Consider the following 26740-nt stretch of genomic DNA (forward strand, 5'->3'; position numbering starts at 1 on the left):
ACAATAGAGATTTAAAGGTCTCTTTCTTTGGAAAGGCTCTCTCTTGCCCTAGATGAAGAGGGAATGGCAAATCTTCGGATATCACGACATGCCCAACGTGAGCTGATCTCTCTTGCTGTCTTCCCCCCCCCCCGGCCCAACCTTCTACTCTTGCTGGCCCAACATTTAGCTGCATCCATCTCTAATCCATTAACCCTGCCATCGGTCTGTGTGCAATAGCATACCCTAGGCTAGCAGAAGGTTGTCCCCACCTTGCATAGTCAAAGATGTCAGTTGAGGTTTCTGTTCCAGAGTAGGGAAGAAATCAGGGAGAAAAGTGTGCAAGACACTGACTAGTTTCTCCAAAGCTGCTGGGCACACCCACAATCTCAAACCAGACACAACAACTATGTTGTCAATGCCCCCAGAAACAGGATGGTCAGTGACCAGCAATATCACTGGGAGGGAAATAGTGGAGAAAGAGGGCACACACTAAAAAACAGGAGGGAGGGCTGGGACACACTGATCCTGCACGAAAAGGGAGGTACAAGGAAAGGGAGAGGATGGTGGGGGGGGGGGGCAGGATGGAGACAAACACCAGGCAAAAGAACTGAGGGTATATGTGGGGATATATAATCCTTTCCCCAAAACACAGGGAAGTGGGATAAGGGAAAGAGAGGACTGATCAGATCAAAAGGGCAGGGTGGTTACTGATGGAGGGGACAGATAGAAAGTAGTAAAGAGAGGAAGGGAGGAAGACCCAGATCTAAAAGAGCAGGGAATTGGGCTAGAAAAGGAATGGATGGGAAGAGAAATGAATGTAGGAGCTGGGGATGGAATGGTTTCCCGGATCAAAATAAGACAAGGGAATGGAAAAAAAGACAGTTCAAAAAAATTAGGGGGTGCAAAGATGAGACAAGCAAACATTAGGAAAAAAGATCTAGGAGAGGAAAAGGGGAGGTGCCTTCATCCAGAAAAATATGTGGAATGTTTAGTTTTTTTATAGTTTGGGGGAGGGAGAGAAAAGGCAAGCCCCAGGAGAGAATGGAAGGGTGAGTGAGGGAAGACACCTTGATCCATAAGGATGGGTCAAGGATTGAAGTGGGCAACCCGGTTCAATATCAGAGCAGATTAAAAATCACTGAAGTCTTAAGGTTGGCAGGCTCGAGGCCCTCGCCAAAGGTGAATAGGAAGTACATCACTTTTCGGATCTTGGCCAGCTCTGACAGCCTCTCCCCAAACTCCTGGGCATCTGCCTCATTCCAATCCATGGCGTCAGAGTCCTCCTTCTTCGAGAAGATGGCTGCTGGGTCCAGGAGCTGCCGGGTCATGAGGTTGGTGAGATCGGGCGTCCAGTGCTGGGAAGTGCCCGTGATGGTCACCTTGCCGGCCTTGTCCAGCGTAATGTTCCAGCGCTCAAACTGTAGTTTCTGCTGCTGGATGAAATCCAGGCGGTACACGAACTCTGATGGTCGCAGCAGCTTCTCTCCATCCTGACGCTTCTCATTGTTCTTTTTCAGAGTCTCCGCTCGTATCCTCATCTGCTTGGTCAAGTCCTCATCAAGGACCAGCGGCATTTCCAGCTGTGGTTTGTCAGCCTCCTCAGCAGCCATGGCTCCTGCTCAGCTCCTCACACTAGACCTACTGCCTCGATGAGTGTCCTGGAGTTCTGGGGCTGTGGGAAGGAGGCACACAGCCTACACCTCTGCCAACCCCGCCTCCTCCCTCCCTCACCTATTTTCTTCCAACCTGCTTGCTCCCCCCGCCCCACTCTGGCTCCTCCTTCCAACTTTCCCTACCAGTACAAGTCAGGGATTCCCAGGGCCTGATGCAGAGCCTCCCCAGGGCCCTAAGGAAAGCTTTCTTGGTTCCTATTTGCAGCGCAAGCAGGCAGGGTAACCCACAGGGAAGAAGATGGTGATGTCAGTTGCCAAGGCAACTGTTCTGACACCAACATAGAGACGATGAGGAGCTGGGGATTGTTTATGTTTAAAAGGAGGCAGTGTAAACTAGTGGAGTCTTCCACTTGGAGTCAAAGACCTGAGTTTTAATCCTACTTGTGACATTTACCAGGAGGGTAACCTTGGGCAAATCACGTGCATCGTCTGAATCTGTTTCCTCATCTGTAAAACAGGAATAATAATACTTGAACTAAATGTTGAATAAACTATCTCCCTCACAAGGCCATTGGGAGGATCAAGTAAGATTATGTATTTAAAACAATTCATGTAAAACTTGGCTATTGTTATTATTATTAAGACAAGTGTTTTAAAGCTCTACACAACAGCTGGGAAATGAGATTGAGGGGGAAGAGAAGATTCTAGTGGGGGAAACATCATATACAATGTTTTCACTGGATAGGGCTCTGGCCTTGGAGTCAGGAGGACCTGAGTTCAAATCCGGCCTCAGACACTTGACACTAGCTGCGTGACCCTGGGCAAGTCACTTAACCCCGAATGCCTAGCCAAAAAAAGCAAAAAAAAAAAAAAAACCAAAAACAACTGTTTTCATAGATTCACAGATTATCAAGGTTACAGCTTAAAATTCAACTTCTAATTTAGGCCAGTGAATTAGGGTCATAGATTTAGAGTTGCAAGGGACCACAGAGATCACCTGGTTCTTAGAGATTCTTAGAATTTTGTGTATCATAGACCCTTTTGGCAGTCAGTCTGGTGAAGCCTACAGACCCCTTCTCAGAATCACATTTTTAAAAAAAATTTATTATTTAAAAAAAAGGCTAAATTTTAGTTACAGGTTAATGTAAACAAAGACGTCCTTTTTTCCCCACATCTAGTTAAAAGACCCTTTGAAATCTATCCATAGACTCCTTGGAACTCTCTGGACCCAAGGTTAAGAACTTCAGATTTAGTCTAATCTTCTCATTTTGAAGATAAGTAAGCTAAGCCCCAGAGAGGTTAAAGGACTTGCCCAAAGTCACACGTGTAGTAAGTCACAGAAGAAGGATTTGAACCCAGATCCTCTGACTACAAAGCCAGTGCTTTTTCCATTGTACTCTTCTGCCTCAGTTTGTCTAAGGCCATAAAGGTTGTGGTACTGGAATTTCAACCCAGATCGCTTATATTCTTCCACTATGCCAAGGTGCCCATCTGAAGAAGTACCCAATGAGGGAAACATAGTTCATTCATGTGAAAAAAGTGTAAGAGTTTCAGTGGACCACAAATTCAATATGAATTTGTGTGACAATCAAAATGTAATGTAGTAGCAAGACGAATGAACATGATGTTGGCTTTGGTAACAGAAACATGGCAACCTTTGTCCTCTGCTCTCATCAGATCAGCTCTAGAGCACCATATCCAGTGCTAGGCACCATGTTTTAGAAAGGCCATTGACAAGTCAGAACATATCTGAAGGTAGGTGCCCAAGGATGGTGAGAGTCCCCAAGACCATGCAAGTCACATGAGTGTCCACTAAAGGAACTGAGGGTCTTTAGGCTAGAGAAGAACAGACATTGATAGTTGTCTTCAAGTTCCTGAAATGCTGTCATATATGGCTAAGCGGGAAGAACTAGAAGCAATTGAGGATGTCAGTGGGGGACAACTTGTGAATCAGTATAAAGAACTTAACAATCAGTGTTATCCATCAATAAATCAGACTCATTCGATTGGTAGTAAGCTTCCCATCACTAGAGGTGTCCTGGCTTTGCCAGCCAAAACCATAACTAGAGTGGATCAGCCAGGCCTCTGTCCCAGGGAATAGAAATTTGAGGATTCAAGATTTTTAACACATTTACTCTTTCTAGTTTCAGTAGCTAGAAACAACATAACTTAACAAGAAAAATTGTAGTAAAAATGGGAAACTAAAAACATCTCTGTGAGTCACTATGATTTCTCTCTCCCTCCTGAACAATGGAAGTTGTCTTAATTACTTCTTGTATTATTTCCACATCATGAATTACAAAGTTGAGTCTAGGGCATGTTTCATGCTGCTTGTTCTGGCCAACAAAATTGCTAGTCACAGCTGTGCTGCCAGGGATGGTGTAATGGATATGACAGCACTAGATAGAAAATGACCACATGAAGTCCAGTGTGGATACTCTAAGACCCTGCGTCTGGGAGCAAGAGAGGGTCCAAAGAAAGTGATACCCCAGATTACAAAGCACTCAGAGGACTCACCATCCTTGAGCTAAATTCGACTTGTCAAGGTTACCTCTTCTACCTTCAGACAGGTGAAGCCAGCTCACCCAATGTTTTGCCCAGCTCTGTGTTACCAGAAAGGTAGAGCAGCACAACTATGAGCTCAGAGAGAGCGGAAGCTGCCCCAGGATCCAGCCCATACTGGAACTACCTGCAACCAATACATTAATGCTGACAGATGACCCTGAACAGGTTAAATGACAAGGACAAGGTAAATGAGTGGGTTACAAGGATAGAATCACCATCCATTCAACTCAATTCAATTAAACGAGCTTATTAAACGCCTACTGTGTGCCAGGAACTGTTCTGGGCACTAGAGATGGAAAAACAAAAACAAGGCAATCACCTTCCTCAAGAAACAACATAGATAAGTACCTACAAAATATGATACTGAAGGTCGGGGTAATGATGACTATATTCCAAGGTCAGCAAAAACTGAAAGAAATCCATAGACCACTTAATTCAACCTCTTCATTTTGGAGTCCGTAATACAAGGTAATTTTGGCCGCTGTACAGACAGCACCAACCATCGGGGGATTAGCAAAAAGTCTATAATCTATCTTAAGTTCCCTTGGCACATGACTGTCCCTCCCAGGTCCTTTTCTCTCTATATACATGGAGGTGCTATACACCTTCTGAAAGTCCTACAGGCATCCTGACTTCAGCATGTCTAAAAGGGAACTCATTACCTTCCATACAAACCCTCCCCAACTCCACATTCCCTCATTTCTGTTAAAGATACAAATATCCTTCTCCCAAGTACCCAGGTTTATGACCTTAGAATCATCTTTTCACCAGTGGTGAGGAACCTGCTGCCTCAAGGTCACAAGTGGCCTTCTAGGTCCTTAGGTGCAGCCTTTTGACTGAGTCCAAGTTTTACAGAACAAATCCTTTCATTAAGGGTATTTGTTCTATGAAGTTTGGATTCAGTCAAAAGGCAGCACTTGGAGACCTAGAGGGCCACTTGTGGCCTTGATGTTGCAGGTTCCCCACCCCTGACTTTGATTCTTTTCTCTTTCTCCTCCCAGCCCTGTTCCTGATCTTCTGGATTTCAAAACCATGCCTCATGCTGTCCCTCTAGAACATCCAACCACTACTACCTACTCACCTACCTACTCACCATGGAATAACCCTCTTGGAATATCTCTCCACAAGGTTCACCCCTCTTCTCCCACTGGCAAGTTCCTCTAGAAGCCTCCATTTTGCAGAAACTTCCTTCCTTTCCTGGGCCAGTTCCTGACTTTCTGAACTTTAAAAACCATGTCCCCCCACTGGGCATCTTCATCCCACCACCTCTCCATGTGCATTTTCTGTTTTGTCTCATCCCCATTAGAATATAAGCTCCTTGAGAGAACAAGGATAGCAAACACTTTCCTCCCTCCCTCCCTTATCTTCCTTCCTTCCTTCCTTCCCCTACTGATACTCATCTCATCTGATCACTTACCAAACATGGTCAGTTTTGCCTCTGTGCTCATCCCTGTATTTTTGCTTCTTGTCTGGACCACTGAAATAGTCTCCTGACTGGTCTCTGTGTCCTCTCTCTAATCTATCCTCCACTCAGGTGCTAAAATCATTTTCCTAAGACACAGTTCTGAACATGCCACTCCCCTGCTCAAACACTTCTTACTGTTCATGGAATAAAATACAAATTCCTCAGCTTAGTAAAATAAGTTTGGTGTGTAAGGCTCTCCATGATCTGCCCCCCTGCACCCCTGCCACAGCCTTATTTCACATTATTTCCTTTATCATGCTCTATTTGTCAGCAAAACTCTATGTTCCAGTCATTTCCTGACCTTGACATTCCATTTCCAGTACCCAGAATGCACTCCCTCCTCATTGCCACCTTTCAGAATTCCTGTCTTCCTTCAATGCTCAGTTCAGACAGCACTCCATCTGTGAAGCTTTCACTGGTTTTCTTAGTTTTTAATGCCTTCTCCCTCCAAAGTTCACTTTGGACTATACTTATTGTAGGAGCAGCTAGGTGGCACAATAGATAGAACACCAGCCCTGGAGTCAAGAAGACTCATCTTATTGAGTTCAAATGTGGCCTTAGACACTTACTAGCTGTGTGACCCTGAGCAAGTCACACTTCACCCTGTTTGCCTCAGTTTCCTCATCTGTAAAATGGCCTGGAAAAGAAAATGGCAAACCATTTCAGTATCTCTGCCAAGAAAACTGAAATGAGGTCACAAAGAGTCCAACATGACTGAAAAGACTGAACAACAATCTTACTTGTGTTGTAGCCCCTTAGTAGACTGTAAGGTCCTTGAGGGCAGGGACTATTTCATTTCTGTCTTTGTTCCCTCAACTTTTGGCACATTGCCTCACATGTAGTAGGCACTTAAGGTTAACACCTGTTGAATTCAATCAAATGGAATACTAAGGAGCATGACCAGAATTGTGAACCCAGATTCCTCCAAATCCAAATGTTCCATGCCATGCTGTCTCTAGCAGATTCAGAGCTGGTCGCTCCAGTAATAGTTTTCGTGCGAAGCTCTTCAAGGCACCTACCTGAATTTTTTGAGGTTAAGTCACGTAGGGCAAAGCCATCACCCTACCCCAGGCTGTGCTCGGGGCCCCTAGACCATCTCCTATCAACGACAGCAACGTGAGCTGTTAGGGACATGGGGCCGATCCTGAGAGACATTTAATAATGATGATGAAAAAAATAAGAATGACGACCATTTCTATAGCCCTTTAAGCATTGCAAATTCCTCTCCTGTCAGGCAGATAGAGTAAGATGTATTAACACTAATCTATACAGGAGGATGTTGAAGCCCTGAGTAGAAACTTTTCCAGGAAGTAGAAAATCCAGCTCTTGACCCCAGGCCTTGTAAGGTTCAGGCCTCTTTTTCTATTGTACTGGCCTGGGTACTATGGTGAAGCAGGTTCCAAGGTCTAGACCTGTTCCTAAACAGAACACAGAACCATAGAATAACAATCATTTGTAAACCTCTTAGAGATCATCTCTGGCTGTGTTTATATAGCAAGTTAGTGGCAGAGCCAAGGCTCCTGACCTCCCTGCCCCCTAGTCTAGGACTTGGGCTACTATACTTGGGAAAGCTTAGGAGCCGTCTTTTCTACCCATGCCCAATGGAGATAACAGGGAATATTTGATTTCACAGGGTGAAATTCTTTTCTTCCTATCTGGCAGGATGTATCTCTCTTTCTTCTGCTACTACTATGACACACAGTGATTTAATGAGCACCAGGAAATTATAGAAAAATATGAAGGCTCTAAGAAGGGATGGAGGGAGAAGGGGTAGAAAAAAGGCCTGGGACCATGATTTTTAGACCACGGTCTGCCACAAACCTGCTGTGAGACATTGGGGAACATGCTTCAAAACTCTGAGCCTTAATTTCCTCCACAGTGTTCCAAATGGTAGGTTGCTACTGTCTTCTGTGTTTGATTAAACCCTCAGAGACAACCTCAACATTAAGAGAAAAGTGTAAGTGAGGTCTGTCACCTAGAGATAGGAGTCTTGTCCTACACCCCAGGGAGGGGGAGGGGGAGGGGGAGAGGGGTGAGAGAGAGTGTGTGTGTGTGTGTGTGTGTGTGTGTGTGTGTGTGTGTGTGTGTGAGTATGTGTACTGAGAGATAGAACAGTGGGCAGATCACTTCTGAGCGGAAACCACTTCCCAAACAACATCCTTTCAGGGTATCCCCAGAGAAGAGGAAATAGTAAACAGATGAATAGTGTGGGGAGCTAGGCCCAAAGCAAGAAAGGGAGAGGGAGCGAGTGGAAGAGGAAGGGATAAAGGGAAGAAGGAGGAAGGAGAAAGATAGAAGAGGAAGAGGATGGAGGGACTAAGGAGAAGAGAAGGGAAGGGAGGAAGAGAAGGGAAGAAGGGAGCAAAAAAGAGGGACAGAAAGGGAGAGAGGTAAAAAAAAGGAAGGAAGGAAGGAAGGAGCAAAGAGAGGAAATAAGAGGAAGGAGATAGAGAAGGAGGAGAAAGGAAGAGGGAAGAAAAATAGAGGGACAGAAAAAATTAGAGAGGAGGAAAAAATAAAGGAGAAAAAGAAGGAGAGAGACAAAGAAAGGAGGAAAAGGGAGAGAGAGAGACAAACAGAGAAGAAAGGATAGAGAGAGACAGAGAGAGGGAGCCAGGAGAGGGAGAGAAAGTATGTGTCTTACTGAAAGACTGAATTCAAAACAGAGAGTGTAGCCAACTTTCAACCTCTAGTTTGAAGGTGGGAAGAGAAGGAATAGAAAGATTGTGGCTGAATAGCATTCCAAAGTGTTCCACAATCACTAAGTCCTTGCATTTTAAATAATGTTCATGTTTATAGCTTCCACTGAGATGGAGCTGTACCCTGGGCTCTCTGATTTCACGCCAGGGGAACACTCTGGAAAGGTTTCACATACGAATCCAGTGATAAACTGGCTGCCTCTCGTCTGAAGACCAGCCTGGCTAAGTTTAGAGAGGCTCATCCCAAGGTTGCCCAGAGGGGGCTGAAATTTTCGGCCACCGGAAATCATGAAGACCATGTGTATGCAGCAGGGTTTCCTAATCTAGGGTCCAGGCATTTGTTTTTAAAAACATCTGATAACTATATTTCAATATAATGGGTTTTCTTTGTAATCCTATGTAGTTTGTGACATTCATTTAAAAACATTATCTTGAGAAGGGGGCCATGGCTTCACCAGATTGCCAAAGAGCCATGACTCCCTGGACTGTACCTACTAAACTACCTCTTAACCTTCAATCAGCTTATAGTCTATATGGGGAAAGAATCCTGACACTTATGAAGCAGTGAGAGACAAGTAATTTTCCTTATCTGGGCTTCAGTTTCTCCACCTATAAAATGAAGGAATGAGATGACCTTGAAATTGCTTTCCTTCCTATTCTAACAATATGTTCTAAGACCCAATATTTTGCTGTAAGTGCCTCCTGGTTCTCCCTTTCGTGTTCTCCGATCCTTCCCTAGCTGAGGGATTCTAACATTCTAACATTCTCTGTTTTAAGGTCCCTCCCGGATCTAACATTCATGGTCTGACGTCCCTTCTAGCTCTGATACATACTATGGCTGCAGTATCTACGAATCTATGTACAAACCAGGGGTTGGTAATTTTCTAGACATATGGCAGAGGCAGTAAGTGTAGTAAGGGGTCAGAGAAAGAGGGGACTGATGGGCCAGAGTTGTCAGGGCAGGCTTCCTGAAAGAACTGGCCTTTTAGAATGTGTGGGATTTGATAACACACTGAGCTCTATGCACAGCCTGTCCATTAATCACATCAACCACATGGTCACATTTGCCAGAGTAGATGTGGTAGCAACCTGAACTGGTCTGGTAGGGCAGAAGTGTGCTTTGGAACCCACACCCCCTTCTCTGGATAATAAAGGATTTTAGGAGGTTTTCCCTAAGGAAGGCAACCAGGTTGGAAAATGTTGGGTGGCAACAAACACACCCAAGCCGCCAGGAGAGAGGACAGTGAGCAGGGAAGGTTGGAGTTGGGGATAATGAGTTCCCTGAAGGCTCCCAACTTCTGCCAGGATCCCAATCAGCTGGGGTGGGGTGGAGGGGGGTAATGGAGTCTAGGGAGGAACAGAGCAATTATTCAACTTCATTTTATATCTTTAAGGCCCTACACAGAACATCCTAAAAACCCTGTGTGATCAGAGAGCAGAGAACGGATCTGGAAGGCATTTTAGATTATAGAACATGAAACATCAGATCTAGAAGGCATCTTAAGACAACAGGAAACAGAATGTCAGAGCTAGAAGCCACCTCAGACTGTACGACATAGAATATCAGAGCTGGAGGCTCCTTAGAAACCATTCTTGCCAGTGAGGAAACTGAGCCCCACTAGTTCAAGTTCACTCAGAGTCAGAGTAGAACCTACAGTTCCCAACTCCAACCTCAATGCTCTTTTGATTAAGCTGAATAGCCCAAAGGTGGGCAGCCAGGTGGCACAGTGGATACAGACTGGAGACAGGAAGACCCGAGCTCAAATCTGGTCTCACTTACTAGCTGCGTGACCCTCGACAAGTCACTTAACCTTGTTTGCCTCAGTTTCCTCATCTGTAAAATGGCCTGGAAAAGGAAATTGCAAACCACTCCAGTATCTCTGCCAAGAAAACCCCAAACAGGGTCACAAAGAGTCAGACATGACTGAAACAACCAAACAACAAGTTCAAAGGTAGAGCAAGGCTAATTAGTTTAATGAAAAGAACAGAAAGATGGTAGGGAGTAGAGAGACTGTAGGTGTAAAATATTGCATATACCAGTTAATGCAATGTCATAGAGAGAAATGATGGCATGACCTGTGTGTAAGGAATAGCAAAAAGGGGATTTTGGCAGATCTTTAGACTGTGTGAAGGGGAGGAATGAAGAATAAGGTTGGAAAGGTTAGATTAAGGCAGGCCTACACAACCTGGGGGAGCATGCCAAAGGATTTGGGGGGGGGATGTAGAAGAAGTGTTCCTGACATCTTTTGGCGGGCCACAGATTGTGCAGGCCTGGGTTAGGCCCAGACTGTAAAAGGCACTTGAAATGCCAAACAGAAGACCCCAGATACAGTGATGTCTGTCCCAAGCTCTAGTTATTAGGAAATGTTTCTTTATATGAAGCCTAAATCTGTGACTTTGCAACTTCCTCCCCATCGTGTCTAGTTCTTGCCTCTGGTCTCTGGGTCTAAGCAGGGCAAATCCAGTCAAGTCAAGATAAGTCATCAGACATTTACTAAGGCTTCCTATGTGCCAGGTCCTGTGCTAAGGGTGAGAAATACAAATCCAAGCAGAGGGCAATCTCTGCCCCCAAGGACTTTACTTTCTAATGAGGCAAGACACATAAAAGGAAGCTGAAGGGGGGGGGGGGCGGAGAGAGAGGGAGAATACTAATGTGAGAGGGTCAGGAGTGCAGCCTGGAGAGGAAGAAAGTCTGATATCTCTGGAGTCAGACTACCCCACCTCAGAAGATTACCACCCACGTGACACGTTAGAACAGTCACCCAATCTCCCTGGGTCCCAGTTACTTTATAAAATGAAGGGGATGAATGAGGCACCTTGCGAGGTCCTTTCCAGCTCGAGAACCAGGAGCCTATGAGATGTGAGGAGTGAAGGTGATGTCACATATTTGTTCTAGGTCCACCAGGCACCCTGCCTCCCTCCCTCCCCAGCCCCAGGCTCCCACTCCATGACATCAGCAGCAGCTGCATAGGGGGAAGCCAAGAGTCACTCAGCTTCTGGCACAAAAGAAACAATCAAATTATGCAGATGAGAACCAAAGATATATCGGCATGTCTACCCTGGAACAGTTTCATACCCAGGCCCCCTCCACTTTATCTTCTGCTCTATGTATGTTGATGAGAGTCCAAGGTCTATGTTGTCTGCATCTGGTGACTACGAAGTTATGGATTTGTTTTTCTGGGACTGTGATTAGAAGCCCTTAAAAACAGGGCTGAGGCAAAAGAACTGATTTCCATCTTTGTTGGGGTAGGAAAGTCACTTAATGCCTCTACCTTTTACTTGTCTCATCTGTAAAATGGGGCCGCTTTGCCTTTCTGCTATTTCCTTGAAATGAATGCCCTTTTAACTCTGTTCTTACACTGAACGAGCCCTGAATTCAGACTCAGTTTCACCTCCAAAGTCAGTCTCACAACCGAGCTCTGGGACTTTGGTCCCAAACTAGGCCCTAACCCCAGCTGTATACTGAACTCTGACAATGATCCCAGGCAGAAAAAATCCTGATGTTGGCTGAGCATGACCTTGACATAAGGCTCTGACCTTGCCCCCACATCCTGACCTGGTCTCCAGTGAGCCCTGACTTGTTCCCAGTCTCAATCCAGATTCAAGTGCCAAAAATCCCACATGAAGTTAATATCAGCATTCCACTAGAAAACAAGCCCATTAACTCCTAGTTAATCTAGGTCTCTGTTCCTCTCCAGACTGCAATCCTGACTTTCTGGAGTCATCAAAACCCCTAGAAGCTCACACACCCCTTGGACTTCACACATTTGGCCTCTCTTTCTGATCGACTACTTCCTCCCAGAACCTCTACTTTAAGGAAGCTGCCCAGGCCAGTCATGTCTTCATTCCTCTCCAGGCTATACTCCTGGCTCTCCAGGTTCCTTTTACGTGTTGTCTTCCTTCCCCTCCCCCCCCCCCCAACTTGTTTTCTTCTCTTCATTTACTACAAGCTTCTCTGCTTGGTTTGACCTCTCCTCCTCCTATCGTCGTCATTATCATCACCATCACCACCACCACCACCATCATCATCATCATCATCATCATCATCATCATCATCATCATCATCATCATCATCATCATCATCATCATCATCATCCCACCCTCAGAATAAGCTCATCACCAGGAAGGTCATCATCATGGAGACTGCTTCAGCTTTGGTACTCAAATCTCATCAGTACCCTCAGTTGCTTCCGCTCCTCTGATTGGAGGGCTAGAGGGCAGAGCAAAAAACTCCCATCATCATCTTCCTCGGTAGAGAGCTCAAAATCCCAGCCATCTCTTCACTTGCCGTCAGCTGTTCTGCTTGGTTTCCACTCCACCATTATCGTCACGCCAACAGACACCTTTGGTGTCATCCCCAGCCTTTTCAGCTTCCTTTTGTATACAGTCTTCCTCCATCAGCCTGTAAGCTCCTTGAGGGCAGAGATCATCTTTATTTTTCTTATTTATCATTGTGCCATCATAAAATTGAATGTTAGAGTTGGAAAGGCTCTTAAAACATGGAATATCAATTAGAACAGGAGAACTGGAAGGGATATTAGATGGTAGGATGTCAGTCTATGCCCTCAAGAAACGTATATTCCAATAGGAGGGACAACATATAAATAAATACAACCTGTTAGATCTATATAGAGCAGAGGGAAGGTAATCTCAACAGGGGAAGGCACTAGCATCTGGGATTAGGGGTGGGGGAAGACAAGGCCTCTTGCAGAAGATAGATATGAGCTGCTACTTTCTATTCCATTTACCTGGTCTCTCGTTTCTCCTTTTCCTTTGTGAAGTAGTGGAAGGAGCACCGGCTCAGAGCCAGGAGATGGGTTGAAATCCTACCTCCAGCTCTATGTGAAATAACAGATAAATCATTGCACTTCTCCTTGAGTGGAAAGTGCTTAGTAAATTTTAGGTGCCACTCCAGCATTATGGAAATGAACCTTGACCCAGAACCTCTGGGGAGCTGCCCCCCAACTACACTGGCCAACAATGACCTCTCTCCCACTCCTGAATTCCTATACTAGCTTAGGTGTGAGGATCTGGGAGTGACCTCAGAGGGCATCTAGCCTGATGATCATATATCTCCAACAAGTTCATGGATAGATTTCTTGGGATCAGGAAAAAAATTCTGTCTTTATTTTCACTAACTTCTAGTTGAAATTTAGCATTTCCTTTCACTATGAATATAGGCAAAAAACATGATTCTGGGAAACAATCTTTTCATAGGCTTTAGCAGATGGCCAATTCCCCATCTAACCCATCCTCCCTCTCAATGAAGGAATTTCCCCCCATAACACGCCTGTCGGGAGACCATCCAGCCTCTCTGCTCAAACACTTCCAGTGATGGGGAGCTCAGTATTTCTCAAGGAGGGTACATTACTTTGTTGAACAGCTTAGGTTGATAGAAAGTTCTCCTTTGTGTTGATCCAGAATTATTTTTCCTGTGACTTCCCTCTGGTTAGTCCTGATCCTATCCTTTGGGGCCAGGCAAACCAAGTTTAATCCCTCTTCCCTATGACAGACTTTCAGATAATTTAAGGTAACTATCATGTCCCCTATAATCTCTTCTCCAGGCTCCTCAAAATCCCTAGCTCCTCCAATTAATCCTCTATACCAAACCACTTAACAATAAAACCTAATCACCTAATCTTATTCTCCTATACCTACAGGGCCGAATAGCTCAAGTCTTATTATGGCATGGAGGTGACCTTGGGCTCCTTGAAGTTCATGTCAAAGGAACACAAGCCCTGGCAGACTCCCATGATGGTGGATGTTCTTCAAATAGAGAAAAGCCTGCCAACGGACTCTGTGTTTTGTCACAGGCTAGCCTAGCAAGGCTCAAAGATGCTAAAAATTGTAAGGATAAGTATATTAGGAAGAAAGTCACAGTAACTCATAGACTATCTACTAAGTCCTGGAAGAACCATGATCTGCCTTGGCGAAGGGAGCTCCCACAAGGATGAAACCCCAAATGGATCCATCAATGTGCTAGTAAATATTTAACAACTGGCTCTCTGGTGGGGAAATATGCACATGACATGCTTTAAAGTCTAATCTCCATTATTAACATTTTCTCCATCACCCTTTTATGTCCAGACATTCAGTAAAACAATAAATCAATTGCCCTGTTTTGCAGCATTTTATAATTTCCAAGGTATAAATGTTCACATTGAAAATTTAATAATCGGCTCAGCATGATATAGCCTCTAGCATACCCCTGCATGGATCCCTGGAAAGCTGTGAGTCCTTTTGCTCCAGGAAGATTGAGTTCCTCTAAGTTAATCAACCCTATGCTTTCAATCAATCAATCAATCAATCAGTAACCATTTATTAAATCCCCACTAAGAAGCAGCATGCTGTAGTGGGCCTCTTTCCAGCTGTAGGTCCTACAGTAACAACAGACTTTCCATAGGCTGCCCGTTTGCAGAATAAAAAGCTTTGCTTCCACAGCACACCACTGGAGGGCACCACTTACAAAGGCATTAAAAAATCATGAAAACTGGACTTTTTCTGTCTGTGACAGTCAGTCTTCCTGTCCCCAAAACATTCCCTCCAGCGGAGAAAAAAAAGTGTCTCTTGTTCACAGAGAGCCACTGGTTTAAATCTGCTCTCTATGGAAAGAAATAGTGGCACCCTGGGCTCTTCTTACGAAGTACTGAGTATTAGCTCCCATTTTTATTTGTAGATTTGCAAGGCGTTTTCCTCAAAGCACCCTGTGAGGCAAAGGATGCCATTGGGGAAACAGGCTTTGCCTTTCCCACGGTCACACAGCTTTGTGTTATTATGCGCCTACCAGGGACACAAAGAAAGGCAAAAACACCACCCCTGCCTTCTCATAGCCTAAGGGAGGACAGGGGAGGAGGGAGGGAGAAACAACACACAAACAATTACATCCAAACAAGTTACGGAAAGGATAAATATCATATCCAGAACTCCTGACTCAGACTCCAATACATGGTGTCCCCTCACCTCTCCCCCATGCCATATTCATCGTAGTCTCTTACTGGTGACATTGGAATAGACTTCATGGAAGAGGTGAAACTTGGGTGGCTGCCAAAAAGACAGAGAGGAAACTGCCCTGCCAGAAACAGGAAGAATATGGCCAGAATATTCAGCTCCATGAATTCAGCAAACAGCTATGTTGTCCACACAGCACAGAACTCCATCATAGATTTAGTTGGAAGGGAGCTCAGAGGCCATTGAATCCAACACCCTCACAGAGAGCTTAAATCCTTTGCTCGCTCAAAGGCATTCAGCTAGTAAGTGTCTGAGACAAAATGTAAATTCAGATAAATCAGTCAGTGCTTTCAGGGAGCTCTCACATTCTAGCAGAGGTATAGGACATGACACAAACTACATAATGCACAATATTACATTCGTACATTAGAGAGGCACAGTGAACATGTTACATGAGGCATCAGTTGCTCTTAGTCTTTCTAACGCGGGCTCAGGGAAAGCTTCCCAGAGGAGGTAGAATTTGAATGTGGGTATCCAAACATGAGAGCAGCTGGGTGGCACAGTGGATCAAGTGCCAGGCCTGGAGTCAGGAAGATCTGAGCTCAGATCTAGCCTCAGACACTTACCAGTGACCCTGGACAAGTCACTTGACCCTATTTGCCTCAGTTTCTTCATCTGTAAAATCAGCTGGAGAAGGAAATGGCAAACCACCACAGTATCTCTGCCAAGAAAACCCCAAATGGGGTCACAGAGAAGCAGATACGACCGAAACAACCGAACAACATCAAAGCATGAGCAGGATGCCACTAAGCAAAAAGGAGGCAGTAGGGTATTTCAAACACAGGGAACAGGTTGATCAAAAAATATGGAGGTGATTCAGAAGCAACGAGTAAGTCACTTTAACTGGATCACGGAGCACACGGAAGGGAGTAATACGAGATGAGACAAAGTAATAATAGTTGGTAGTGTAAGAGTTGTTTGTGATAGGCCATGAATGATGAGCAGAGGAGGCTGTGCTTTCTTCTGTGGGCTGTAGGGAGCCAGTGGTGATGCCTCCCATCTCTACAGCACTTGGTAGTTCACAAAAGTCCGTTTTCCTGAGGAAGTCCCTTGGGGTTGTGCAAGTAGGATTTTCTCCATTTTCAGATGAAGAAACTGGTTCAAAGACGGGGAAGAGACTTGTCCAAAATCACCCAGCTACTAAGTGGCAAAGCTCTATTTCCTGACTTGGAGGCCAGTGCGGTCTCCCCTTCCATCATGACGCCCTCTTCTGGTCACTGGAAGGACAGCAATCTCTTCCACAATGAGCACATATGAAGTCTTCCTCCTCCTCCTACCCCATCCCCACATTCTCAAAAAACAGATCAGGAAATGCAGCGTCTCTCTAAAGAGCCTGATCCTTTTGGCAGCATAACTCCTAACTCCCTGAGACTAGTCTGAAAGCTACAGTGTTTATTCTGTCATTGTGTGGTCCCTCTTCCCAAACTGTGTGGCCTGGAGTTTTGGTGAATGGTTTTAAATGCTTAAAAATCCCCAAGCATCCTGGCTCTGGGCCATTCATAAAAATGCTTCACAACAGGTAAACTGAGGCACAGAGAGGGAAAGCTACTTGCTTAACATCAGCCATAGTGCAGGAAGGGGAGATAGACCTGGAAACCCAGAATGCTTAGCTCACCACATAATCACATATTTATATAGCACTTTAAAGTTGGTAAAGCATTTTATGTACCTGATTTCCTATGGCAACTCACAACAACCCTACAAAGAGACACCATCAGTATTATTATTCTCATACTTCTGGATTAGTAAATTTAGGTTGAGCGACGTCAGGTGACTTGCCCACATTCACACAGCTAGTATCAGCAGAGGGATTTGAACCTAACTGTCTTCTGGGTTCAAGTTCATAGTTTTTTCTATTACACTATGATGTCTTGCATAGGAGACAGACACAGTTTCTCTGGGCCTTCCAGGCAGATGTGTGATGGCACTATAGAGGGTTTCTAGGCAAGAATACTTTCTTAACAGGTCACAAGTTAAGAAAGAAAGAAAGAAAAAGAAAGAAAGAAAGAGAAAGAAAGAAAGAAAGGAAGGAAGGAAGGAAGGAAGAAAGGAAGGAAAAAAGAAAGAAGGAAAGAAAAAGAACAAAAGAAAGAAAGAAAGAAAGAAAGAAAGAAAAGGAAGGAAGGGAAAGAGAGAGAGAGAGAGAGAGAGAGAGAGAGAGAGAGAGAGAGAGAGAGATTCTTCCCAGATTACTGGGCTCCAGGCAGGAAGGAAATGTTGCTCTGGGATGCCCTGATCAGACTAGTGCCTTAAAAGGACTGAGAAACCATAGAACGTCAGAGCTGGAAAAGACTTTAAAATATAGAATGTCGGAGCCAGGAAGGACCTCAGAATACAGAATGTTAGAACTGGGAAGGTTCGCGGAACATAGAATTTCAGAGCTGGAAGGGACCTCAGAATACAGAATATCAGAACTGGGAGGGGCTTTAGAACATAGAATGTCAGAGCTGAAAGAGACCTTAGAACACAGAAATGTCAGAGCTGGGAAGGACCTCAGAACACATAATGTTAGAACTGGAAAGCCCCTTAGAATATAGAAAGTTAGGACATAGAACAGGATGTTTAAAACTGAGGCCCAGAGAGGGAAACTACCCAGTTCAATGCTGCTTTCACCAAACTGAACTAGCTGAAATCTGGGCTCATGGCCAGTGCTTCTAAAGAAAGTCCATGTAACTCTCCTCCACACACTTCTCCTGTGTCCCTACACCTTGAATTCAGGCCCTGTTCAGGCTGAAGCCTGTAAATATTCCAAACCCCCAAACATTCTGGCTAGGCTTCAGAAGAAACAAAAATACAGGAAATGCGTGGTCCATAGACCAGCTTTTCCCTGTTCCATTGGCCACAATCCAAACCCCTCTCTTTGACCAGCAGCATCACAAGAACACACAACAAGGCAATAGTCAGCTACAGAAAAAAAAAAACTGTAGTTTACACACCCCTCAATGGTTCCTGCGCACTCTGCCAGAGCGAGCTTCCTGAACCCCTATTCTAATTACATACCCATCTGCTCCAAACTCTTCAATGACACTTGATTGCCTAAATGATAAAGTCCAGATTCTCTAAGCTGGCATTCAAGGCCTAACATTTGGACCCAACATTTCTTATCTCCCATTACTTCCGTCCATTCTAAACCGACACCAAACAGCATTATCTCCCGTCCATCCCCCATCCTATTCCCCCGCCACTCCAGTGAATTCTACTCATGGCCTCTGGCTCGCACTGTCCCTGTGCCTAAATTAGCCTTACTCTCCCGATCCTGCCCACTGGATTTTGAACCCATCCATCAAGGCCCAGCTAAAGTGACTCCTCCTCCAGCAATCATGCCCTGATCCCACTAACCCTTCAGCTATAAATAATCTCTCCATCTATTAACTCCAACAAGGCTTTGTTTGTTCTTCTACTAGGACCCATAAAACATTCTACCATGGTATTTGTATCCATGTCTTATCTTTCTTATTACATTGTAAACTCCTTGAGGGCAGGACCTATGTTTTTATGTGTCTCCCTCAGCAACTGACATAGTTAGTTGTTCATTAAATGCTGAATTAATTAGTTCTATAGTGAATCCAAAGGCATTTTTATGCGAGGATTGAGTAAGCTCTTATTGATCTCTACCCCACCTCTATCCAGTCTCACTCAGTTGGCAGAGTAGAAAGAATACTGGACTTGAGAGTCAGCAGACCTGGGGGTCAAATCCTGGTCCTGCCACTTACTAGACACATGACAGTAAACCAGTCATTTGCCTTTTTCGTCAACAGTAAAATGAAAGGGTTGAATTAAATAATTTCAAAGGCCCCTTTCAACTCTAACAGTCTATAATTCTGTCTCCAAGGGCTTTAAAGGGCTGTCCTATGGAAGAAAAATTAGATTTAATTCATTTTGACCCCCAGAGTTAGAAGCAATGGGGCAAATATTGCAGAAAGGTGATTTCAAGAGGGAATGAAAGGGAGCCACTAGGTAGCTCAATGGATAGAGCACTGGCCCTGGAGTTAGGAGCAACTGAGTTAAAATCTTGCCTGAGACACTTTATACTTACTAGCTGTATGACCCAGGGCAAGTCACTTAACCTTAATAAAAAAGAAAGAAAGAAAGAAAGAAAGAAAGAAAGAAAGAAAGAAAGAAAGAAAGAAAGAAAGAAAGAAAGAGAGAGAGAGAGAAAGAAAGAAAGAAAGGAAAGGAAGGAAGGAAGGAAGGAAGGAAGGAAGGAAGGAAGGAAGGAAGGAAGAGGGAATGAAGGAAAACGTTCCTAACTATTAAAGGTATCTTAAAATGGAATAGCCTATAAGAGAAGGCTTTTATTAGGGGAGGGGGGAAAGAGCGTTTGAGAGATGAAGAAAAGAAAAAAGAAGGTCCAATGAAACATTTTTAAAAACACACAGAAGATAGCACAAGGAATTTCAGAAGGGTGCATGGACAAACGGAGAAGTATTGACATTAAATTTAATATATACTTTTTAAAAATCCTAAGCAGTATATAAAAGATTTATAATTTCATGTAATTTTTTAAAATATTTTTTTCTTGTATAAGGAAATGTTCACGTCTGTCAAATTCATAATTTTTTTAAAGGAAATTTTTTAAAAAAATAGAATGGGAAGCCCTGAGAGGTAGTGAATTTCCCATGGCTGGAAGTCTTCAGAGGGAGAATGGATGACCATATCAGATACTATAAAGTAAATTTCTATTCAGGTATGATGAATTTCTTCAATTCTGAGACTCGAAAATGTAATGCCTCTTATTGACTGCCACCAGATTAATCTCCCCGACATACAACTTTTTGGCATATCACTCCTCTGCTTGACCAATGCTCACATTTCCATTGAACCTTCACCATCTCGTTTGGTGGGTGGTGGTATAAGTATCATTAACCTCATTTTACAAATAAGGAAACTTGAGTTTTAAGGAGTCCAAAATCCCAGGGCAGGATCAGTCATCTATTGAGTTAAAAGTTGGAACTAAGACTTAAACTTGTTGAACTCAGATCTCACAACAAAAAGACCTAGTATCTTTTCACTACTGGATGACTCAAATTGGACTAGAGCTTGTCCTGCCCTCTTTCTCCTCCGTACCTCTATACTCGTACCAATCCCACGCCTGCAATAGACACTTGATCGGCAGGTCTACCCACTAAACTCCTTTTCCTTTCAGGTCCAATTAGGTATTAGCTCCTTCATAAACTCCTATCTATTCTCCTAGTGATCCCTCCCTGCCCTACAACCTAACAAAGGTTACCTATTACATTCTAGCTTATAGGGGGGGGTGTGTGTGTGTGTGTGTGTGTGTATCTTCTACTGAATTGTAAGCTCCCTGAATACAGGCACTGTATTGCCTATACTCATTATACATACACATCATTAAAAGTGCTAGGGGGAGTAGACTGCACATAGTAGGTGCTTAAAAAATACTGAATTGAATTTGGCTTTGTAAAGCCACGTTTCAACAGGTTGTTTACTTCTTATTAGGTACTTTGCTTTTGACTGAACTATACTGCCACCAAGTGGACGATGGTACCACCAGGTGAATGGCCAGGCTGGTAAGAGGAAGAGCTGTACGTGTTTTACTACTGGCTTATCTTTCTTTTGCTAACAGCCTGAACCTAAATATTAACCAGTACAACTAATTACTATAATTTACTACACTGGTACATAATTATAGGGGAAAATTAAAGGAAATATGAACACCTGGGAACAAATAGGTACGTCCTCACTATTCCTTCACTGTAATCAATCACCATTTACTTTCATCTTGTTTCTCACCAATCTAAAGTTGAATGCTCCCTGCGACTCATTCTGACAATCTTAAAGCAGCCTTCTTAGGGAGCAGACATGGTGCTCTGGCAGCTTCAACAGGTGGTGGATGAACTTTGAGTGATCTCTCTCTGTTAAGAGTCAAAATGCTCTGCTAGTTTCTCAGTTTCTTGTTATAGTATTATTCCCTTATGGAATCTTGTCACTTTTCTGCTTGCGTATGAGCACTAAAGCAGGCACCCAAAGGTTTCAGGTCTCTTTTCTGGGGGAACCCCCTTTCCACAACTCTTCTGGGAACAGAGGCCAGAAGAAAACAAAATAGGAAGGAAAACAAAAAAAAGAGGCCATAAGAAACAAAAGAGGGAAAAAAGTCCCCTAAGTTATCTCTGTTTCCCAACATGAAACCTGGATTATCTTTTTTCATTCAAAAGGCAAACATTTCCCCATCTTTCAGTCTTTGAAGGCACAGTAAGGAAACAGTGCTCTGCACATAGCAAACACATAAATGTTTGTTAACTTAGGATGGTGGTGGATTGCGACCTCAGAGATCATTTCATCGATCCCACCCCATTTTACAGATGAAGAACACTGAGGTCCAGAGATTTTAAGTCCTTTGCACAAAATCACACAAGGTAGTAAGTACCACAGCAGAGATTTAAAACAAAGTCCTCCAACTCCAAATTCAGGGCTCTTGTCATGATAGCACATTTCCTTGGCAACAATGGACTGAATCAAAGGAAAGAACTCCAAATGTTTGGAATAGTCACTCTCCACCTCTATGATTTTTGAAAATGCTCACATAATGACCAATATGTTCCTAAGTTTCCATAGACACTCCTCCCTTAATCTATCTTTCTCCTTGGTAAATGAGGTTCTAGATAAGCTCAAGCTCACAGCACCTTGAAATAGGTACGTGTGTGAGCAGGACAGTTCTATCTGAAATCCACGCCCTCTTGGACTTTATGAGCCTGTGCCATTTTCCAGAAACATGCTAAAATCCACTTATCCCTGAGGGACAATAGGCCCCTGTCATTCTGAATCTCTACTTTTTTCTCCATATTGCAATTATTATAATATTAATGAAGTTTCATCACTTCACCTTTCGACATCTCAGATTCCTCATCTGTAAAATAGGAAGCTTGGGCTACATGGTCTCTAAAGTCTAAAATCTGTGACAATGATTAGTGCCACCCTGTAGTTTCAACACACAACACAAGTGAAATCCCAGCTTTCCTTTGTTTTGAATAATAACAGCAGCTCACGTCTCTGTAGCACTTTGCTTACAATAACCCTAAGGCACCTAATATGACTATTTCTCTCCTTGTCCTACAGGGGAGGCAACTGAGGTTTAGAAAAAAGGTCAAACAAGTTGTCCAGGATCACAGAGTCAGTATATGCTGGGGACAGGACTTGAACCTGAGTATTAACTACACCATCATAGCTCTCAATCGCAAGTATTATTAACTCTGTTTTATGGAGGGTGAAACTGGGGTGCAGAAAAAATAAGCCTTGGGTTCCATAGCTAGGACATGCCATGGTCAAGTCTTAAAAGGTTATTTCCTAGTTAACTTGTAATATAACTTGTTTGTACATAATTGTTTGCTTATTGTCATTCCCATTAGATTGTAAGCTCCCTGAGGGCAGGGACGGACTGTCATTTGCCATTTTTTGTATCCCCAACACCTGGCACACAGCAGGCATTTAATAATGCTTATTGACCGACTGATTCCAATGTCGACTCTATGGAGCTGCCTTTCCTTATAACATTTCCATACTAACTACTTAGCTAGCATTTCTATTGCTTTACAAACATGATCTTATTTTATCCTCTTAAGTCTGGCCCAGAAAGGTTAAGAGACTTGCCCTGGCAAAAGAGCCAGGATTAGAACCTCTGAGTCCAAATTCAGCAAGCTTTCTTTCCCTGTACAAAGCTGTCTCCCAAATATCTCACCACATCCAAACTCTGCATTCACTCATTCTGCATTGAAGGTCAGGCCCAGGCAAGATTTATTGAGCTGATAGCACTTCTAGGGCTGTATTCCAAAGAGATCATACATATGGGAAAAGGACCCACATGAACAAAAATATTCATAGTAGTTCTTTTTGTGGTGGCAAAGAATTGGAAATCGGGAGGATGCCCATCAATTGGGGAGTGGCTGAGCAAGTTGTGGTATATGAATGTAATGGAATACTATTGTGCTATAAGAAATGATGAACAGGCAGACTTCAGAAAAACCTGGAAAGACTCATATGGTCTGATGCTGAGTGAAGTGAGCAGAAACAGTAGAATGTTGTACACAGTTAACAGCCACGTTGTGTGATGACTGATATTGATAGACTTAACCCTTCTCAGCAATACAAGGATCTAAGACATCTCCAAAGGTCTCATGATGGAAAATGCTATCCACATCCAAAGAAAGAACTATGGAGTTTGAATGCAGGTCGAAGCACACTATTTGCTATTTTTTTCTTCTGTTGTGTTTTGTTTCCTCTTTCTGGTGTTTCCTCCTATTGGTTCTAATTCTTCCGTACAACATCACTAATGTGAAAATATGTTTAATAGGAAATGTATATGTATAGCCTATATCAGACTGTGCACCATCTTGGGGAGGAAGGCAGGGATGGAGGGGGAGAAAAATTTTAAACTCAAAAGCTTATGGAAGTGATTGTTGATAAATTAAAATAAATTAATAAAAAATTATATATAAAAAAAGATTTATTGCGCTCCTCACTCCCTGCTCATTCGTTGATCTGCTCTGCCTCCACACCAGCTATCTTTTTCCCTCGTGGGTACCTTCCTCCCCTCCAACTACTCCCTTGCCTTCCTTTTTGTTTTGTCTTCCTTTATTAGTATGTAAGTTCTTTGAGAGTGCGGACTATTTTGTTTCCTTGTTTTTGTATCACCCCCCCCCAACACTTGGACCAATAGTAACAGCTCAATAAATTATCTGTCCATCCATCCATCCTTCTATCTAGCCATCATCTAGCTATCTATCCATCTTGTGTGTGTGGTTGTGATTTGTCCTTCATTCTCAAAGAGGGCCATGACAACAGGAAGAAGATGACATGACTTGCAAATGAATTGGATTTGAATAAGGGAGGGCTGTGCAGTCACCAGCCTTACTTTCGCCTCCAGAGCCATCTGGGTCCAGTGGCCAGGTATTCATCAGGATGACTGGAGATGGCCCAGGATGCAGTGGGAGACCTTGGCCTTTCTAAGCTAAGGTGTAGCTATCCATCTGGTGGTGTAGTGGACAGAGTACTGGGCCTGGACTCAGGAAGACCTGAGTTCAAATCCGACCTCAGACACTTCCTAGCAGGATGACTCTGGGCAAGTCACTCAACTTCTTTCAGTTTCTTCAACTGTAAAATCGCATAATAACAGCACCTACCTCACAGAGTTATTGTAAGGTTCAAATGAGATAATATTGTAAATTTGTAAAGCACTTAGTACAGTGCCTGGCACACAATAGGTGTTAAATAAATGATAATTCCCTTCCCCCTTCCTCTATCTATCTGTCTGTCTGTCTGTCTATCTATCTATCTCCACAGCTTAGCTGCATGCTAAGACTTCTTCAGGAAACGAGCCCAGGCACATTCTCAGCAGACCACCTTACCTTCTGCCACAAGGAATCCCTCGAAGCCAGAGCTGAGCAGGCAGCCACAAACCAACAGTTTCCCACCTGGCCCTGGTGCAAGTCATGAGAACTGATGCCATCCACAAAGAGGCGAGGGTTCTCACAGATATCCTACAAGAAACAAGAGAAAAATAAATAACATGAGAGAAAGAAAAAAAATTATTGCTACCAACCCATAAACAAATTTCAACGCCCCATTTCTATAGTGCACATGTGAAAAATGGAAGTATGGAGAACCCATGACACTCAGCAGCAGTGAGGCTCACTCCTCAAAACCTCTTATCTCAGGTCTTGATGTTCCCCAAGCTCTAGTTGTTCATTTCCTATTATCTCTGACTTAATTCCATCTATTCCACCCACCGCCTCACAACTGTCCAAAATTGAAGTCATCTTTCCCTCAAAATACATTCACCCTCCCAGCATCTCCATTGGGGTTATCGGCACCATTCTTCCAGTCGCCCAGGCTTAGAACCCTGCAATTCTCTTCGACTCTTCCCTCTCCTTTCTACTTACAGCCAATCACTAACCTTGTGACTTCTTCCACAGTGTCACTCCAGCCCCCTCCTTTCTGTTCCCATTGCCACTACTCCATGTCAGGTTCTCATCATCACATACCTAGACTGTGTCCTTGCCTCCAGTCTCTTACCATTTTCCAAATCCATTCTTCACATACTGCCTGAATCATCATCTCAAGAAATAAAGATGACCTTTTCATTTCTCTGCTTAAGAACTTTCACTGGGTCCCTAATGCTACCTGATAAAATACAAACCCCATAGCCAGGAATTAAAAGATCAGCCACAATCAGGATCCAACATAACTTTCCAGGTCTTATCTTTCCTGGTTGCCCTTAAGGCACCCTATGTAGTTGGATTCTTTCTTTACCACTGCCCAAACATGTGAGATACTATAAACTGACACTTGACTTACCAATAATTGTAATTAATTGTATATTAATGGATTGAGCAAATCACTGCAAGAATTCACTTCAAAAACATATATTTATTAAGTATCTGCTGTGTGCCTTCTGATGGGGGAGAACAAAGTTTAAATAAGACATAGTTTCTACCCTCATTGAATTTACAGCCTAGAATGGAATCAGCAAATCAGGACTCTAGGTCTACTATTTTGCTGTGCTTCTGAAAACTTGGTATTACTGCAAAGATGGGTAGACTAGATACTCCTATGCTGAATGACTGTAGGACACCTAACAGCCTTCAGGCCAAACTATGAAAAGGTTTGTATAAATTTTTACAATCAACTATCTACTAATATCTTACCCTTTTCTCCAAATATTTTAAAACTTCCACACAGCTGCTGAGAATCACTGGTTCTACTTTGCATACCTCCATTTACCTGATCTACTTCGTATATCTCCATTAACCTCCAAACTTTGTATAACTTCATTTATCTTGCCTATTTGGTACTTTTCTCATTTGACATTTTTTTGTTTCTTCAAAGGAAAAGATATATTCAGCCTGCTGCAGTCTGGGGAAAAGCTGCTTCCCTTAACAGCTGTAAGAAATAAAGATATAAGGGGCAGCTAGGTGGTGCAGTGGATAGACCACCGGCCCTGAAGTCAGGAGGACCTAAGTTCAAATGTGGCCTCAGACCAAACACTTGACACTTACTAGCTGTGTGACCCTGGCACGTCACTTAACCCAACTGCCTAAACAAATAAAAAAGAAAAAAAGAAAAAAAAAGAAAAGAAAGATATGCCTTGATTAAGGAGAAATTACAGAGTTCTGGGTAAATTCTTCAACACCGTAACAAGTGTGCTGCTTTCACATAGTACTTTGTATCTCTTGAATGCACTTACCATGTACTATTGGGTATTAAAGTTATCTGTGTGTGTCTCTCAACTACCTTACTAGGCACAGCTCAGAGGGCAGGGACCAAGTCTTAGCAAAATTTGGTCTCTTCCCAACAGCGAGTTGCTTAACTAATACTAATTAATTAAAGTGCTTAATTAACGCTAATGAATCAGAAAGCGAGAGGTAGCAGCATGTTATGTATTCACTCAAATT

At 43.4% G+C, this 26740-nt stretch overlaps 2 protein-coding genes across 5 annotated transcripts in view; both read right to left on the reverse strand.

Annotated features, from left to right (window-relative positions):
- CAPN5 (calpain 5) overlaps positions 1-26740 on the reverse strand; it is a 202145-nt gene that overhangs the window by 40047 nt on the left and 135358 nt on the right. For all 4 annotated transcript variants that reach the window (XM_027848186.1, XM_027848184.1, XM_027848185.1 and 1 more), the window contains one exon: positions 24695-24826. In XM_027848186.1, coding sequence (XP_027703987.1) covers positions 24695-24826 — 132 coding nt within the window. The remainder of the gene's footprint in view (positions 1-24694; positions 24827-26740) is intronic.
- OMP (olfactory marker protein) lies at positions 163-2072 on the reverse strand. The gene is made up of 2 exons (XM_027848188.1): positions 2050-2072; positions 163-1654 (listed from the first exon to the last, which is right to left on the reverse strand). Exon 2 carries the CDS (start codon positions 1590-1592, stop codon positions 1101-1103), a length of 492 nt encoding a protein of 163 aa, XP_027703989.1. The 5' UTR covers positions 1593-1654; positions 2050-2072; the 3' UTR covers positions 163-1100.

This window comes from Vombatus ursinus, unplaced genomic scaffold, assembly GCF_900497805.2.
Source record: "Vombatus ursinus unplaced genomic scaffold, bare-nosed wombat genome assembly UNPS02005659.1, whole genome shotgun sequence".
NCBI classification, from domain to species: Eukaryota; Metazoa; Chordata; class Mammalia; order Diprotodontia; family Vombatidae; genus Vombatus; species Vombatus ursinus.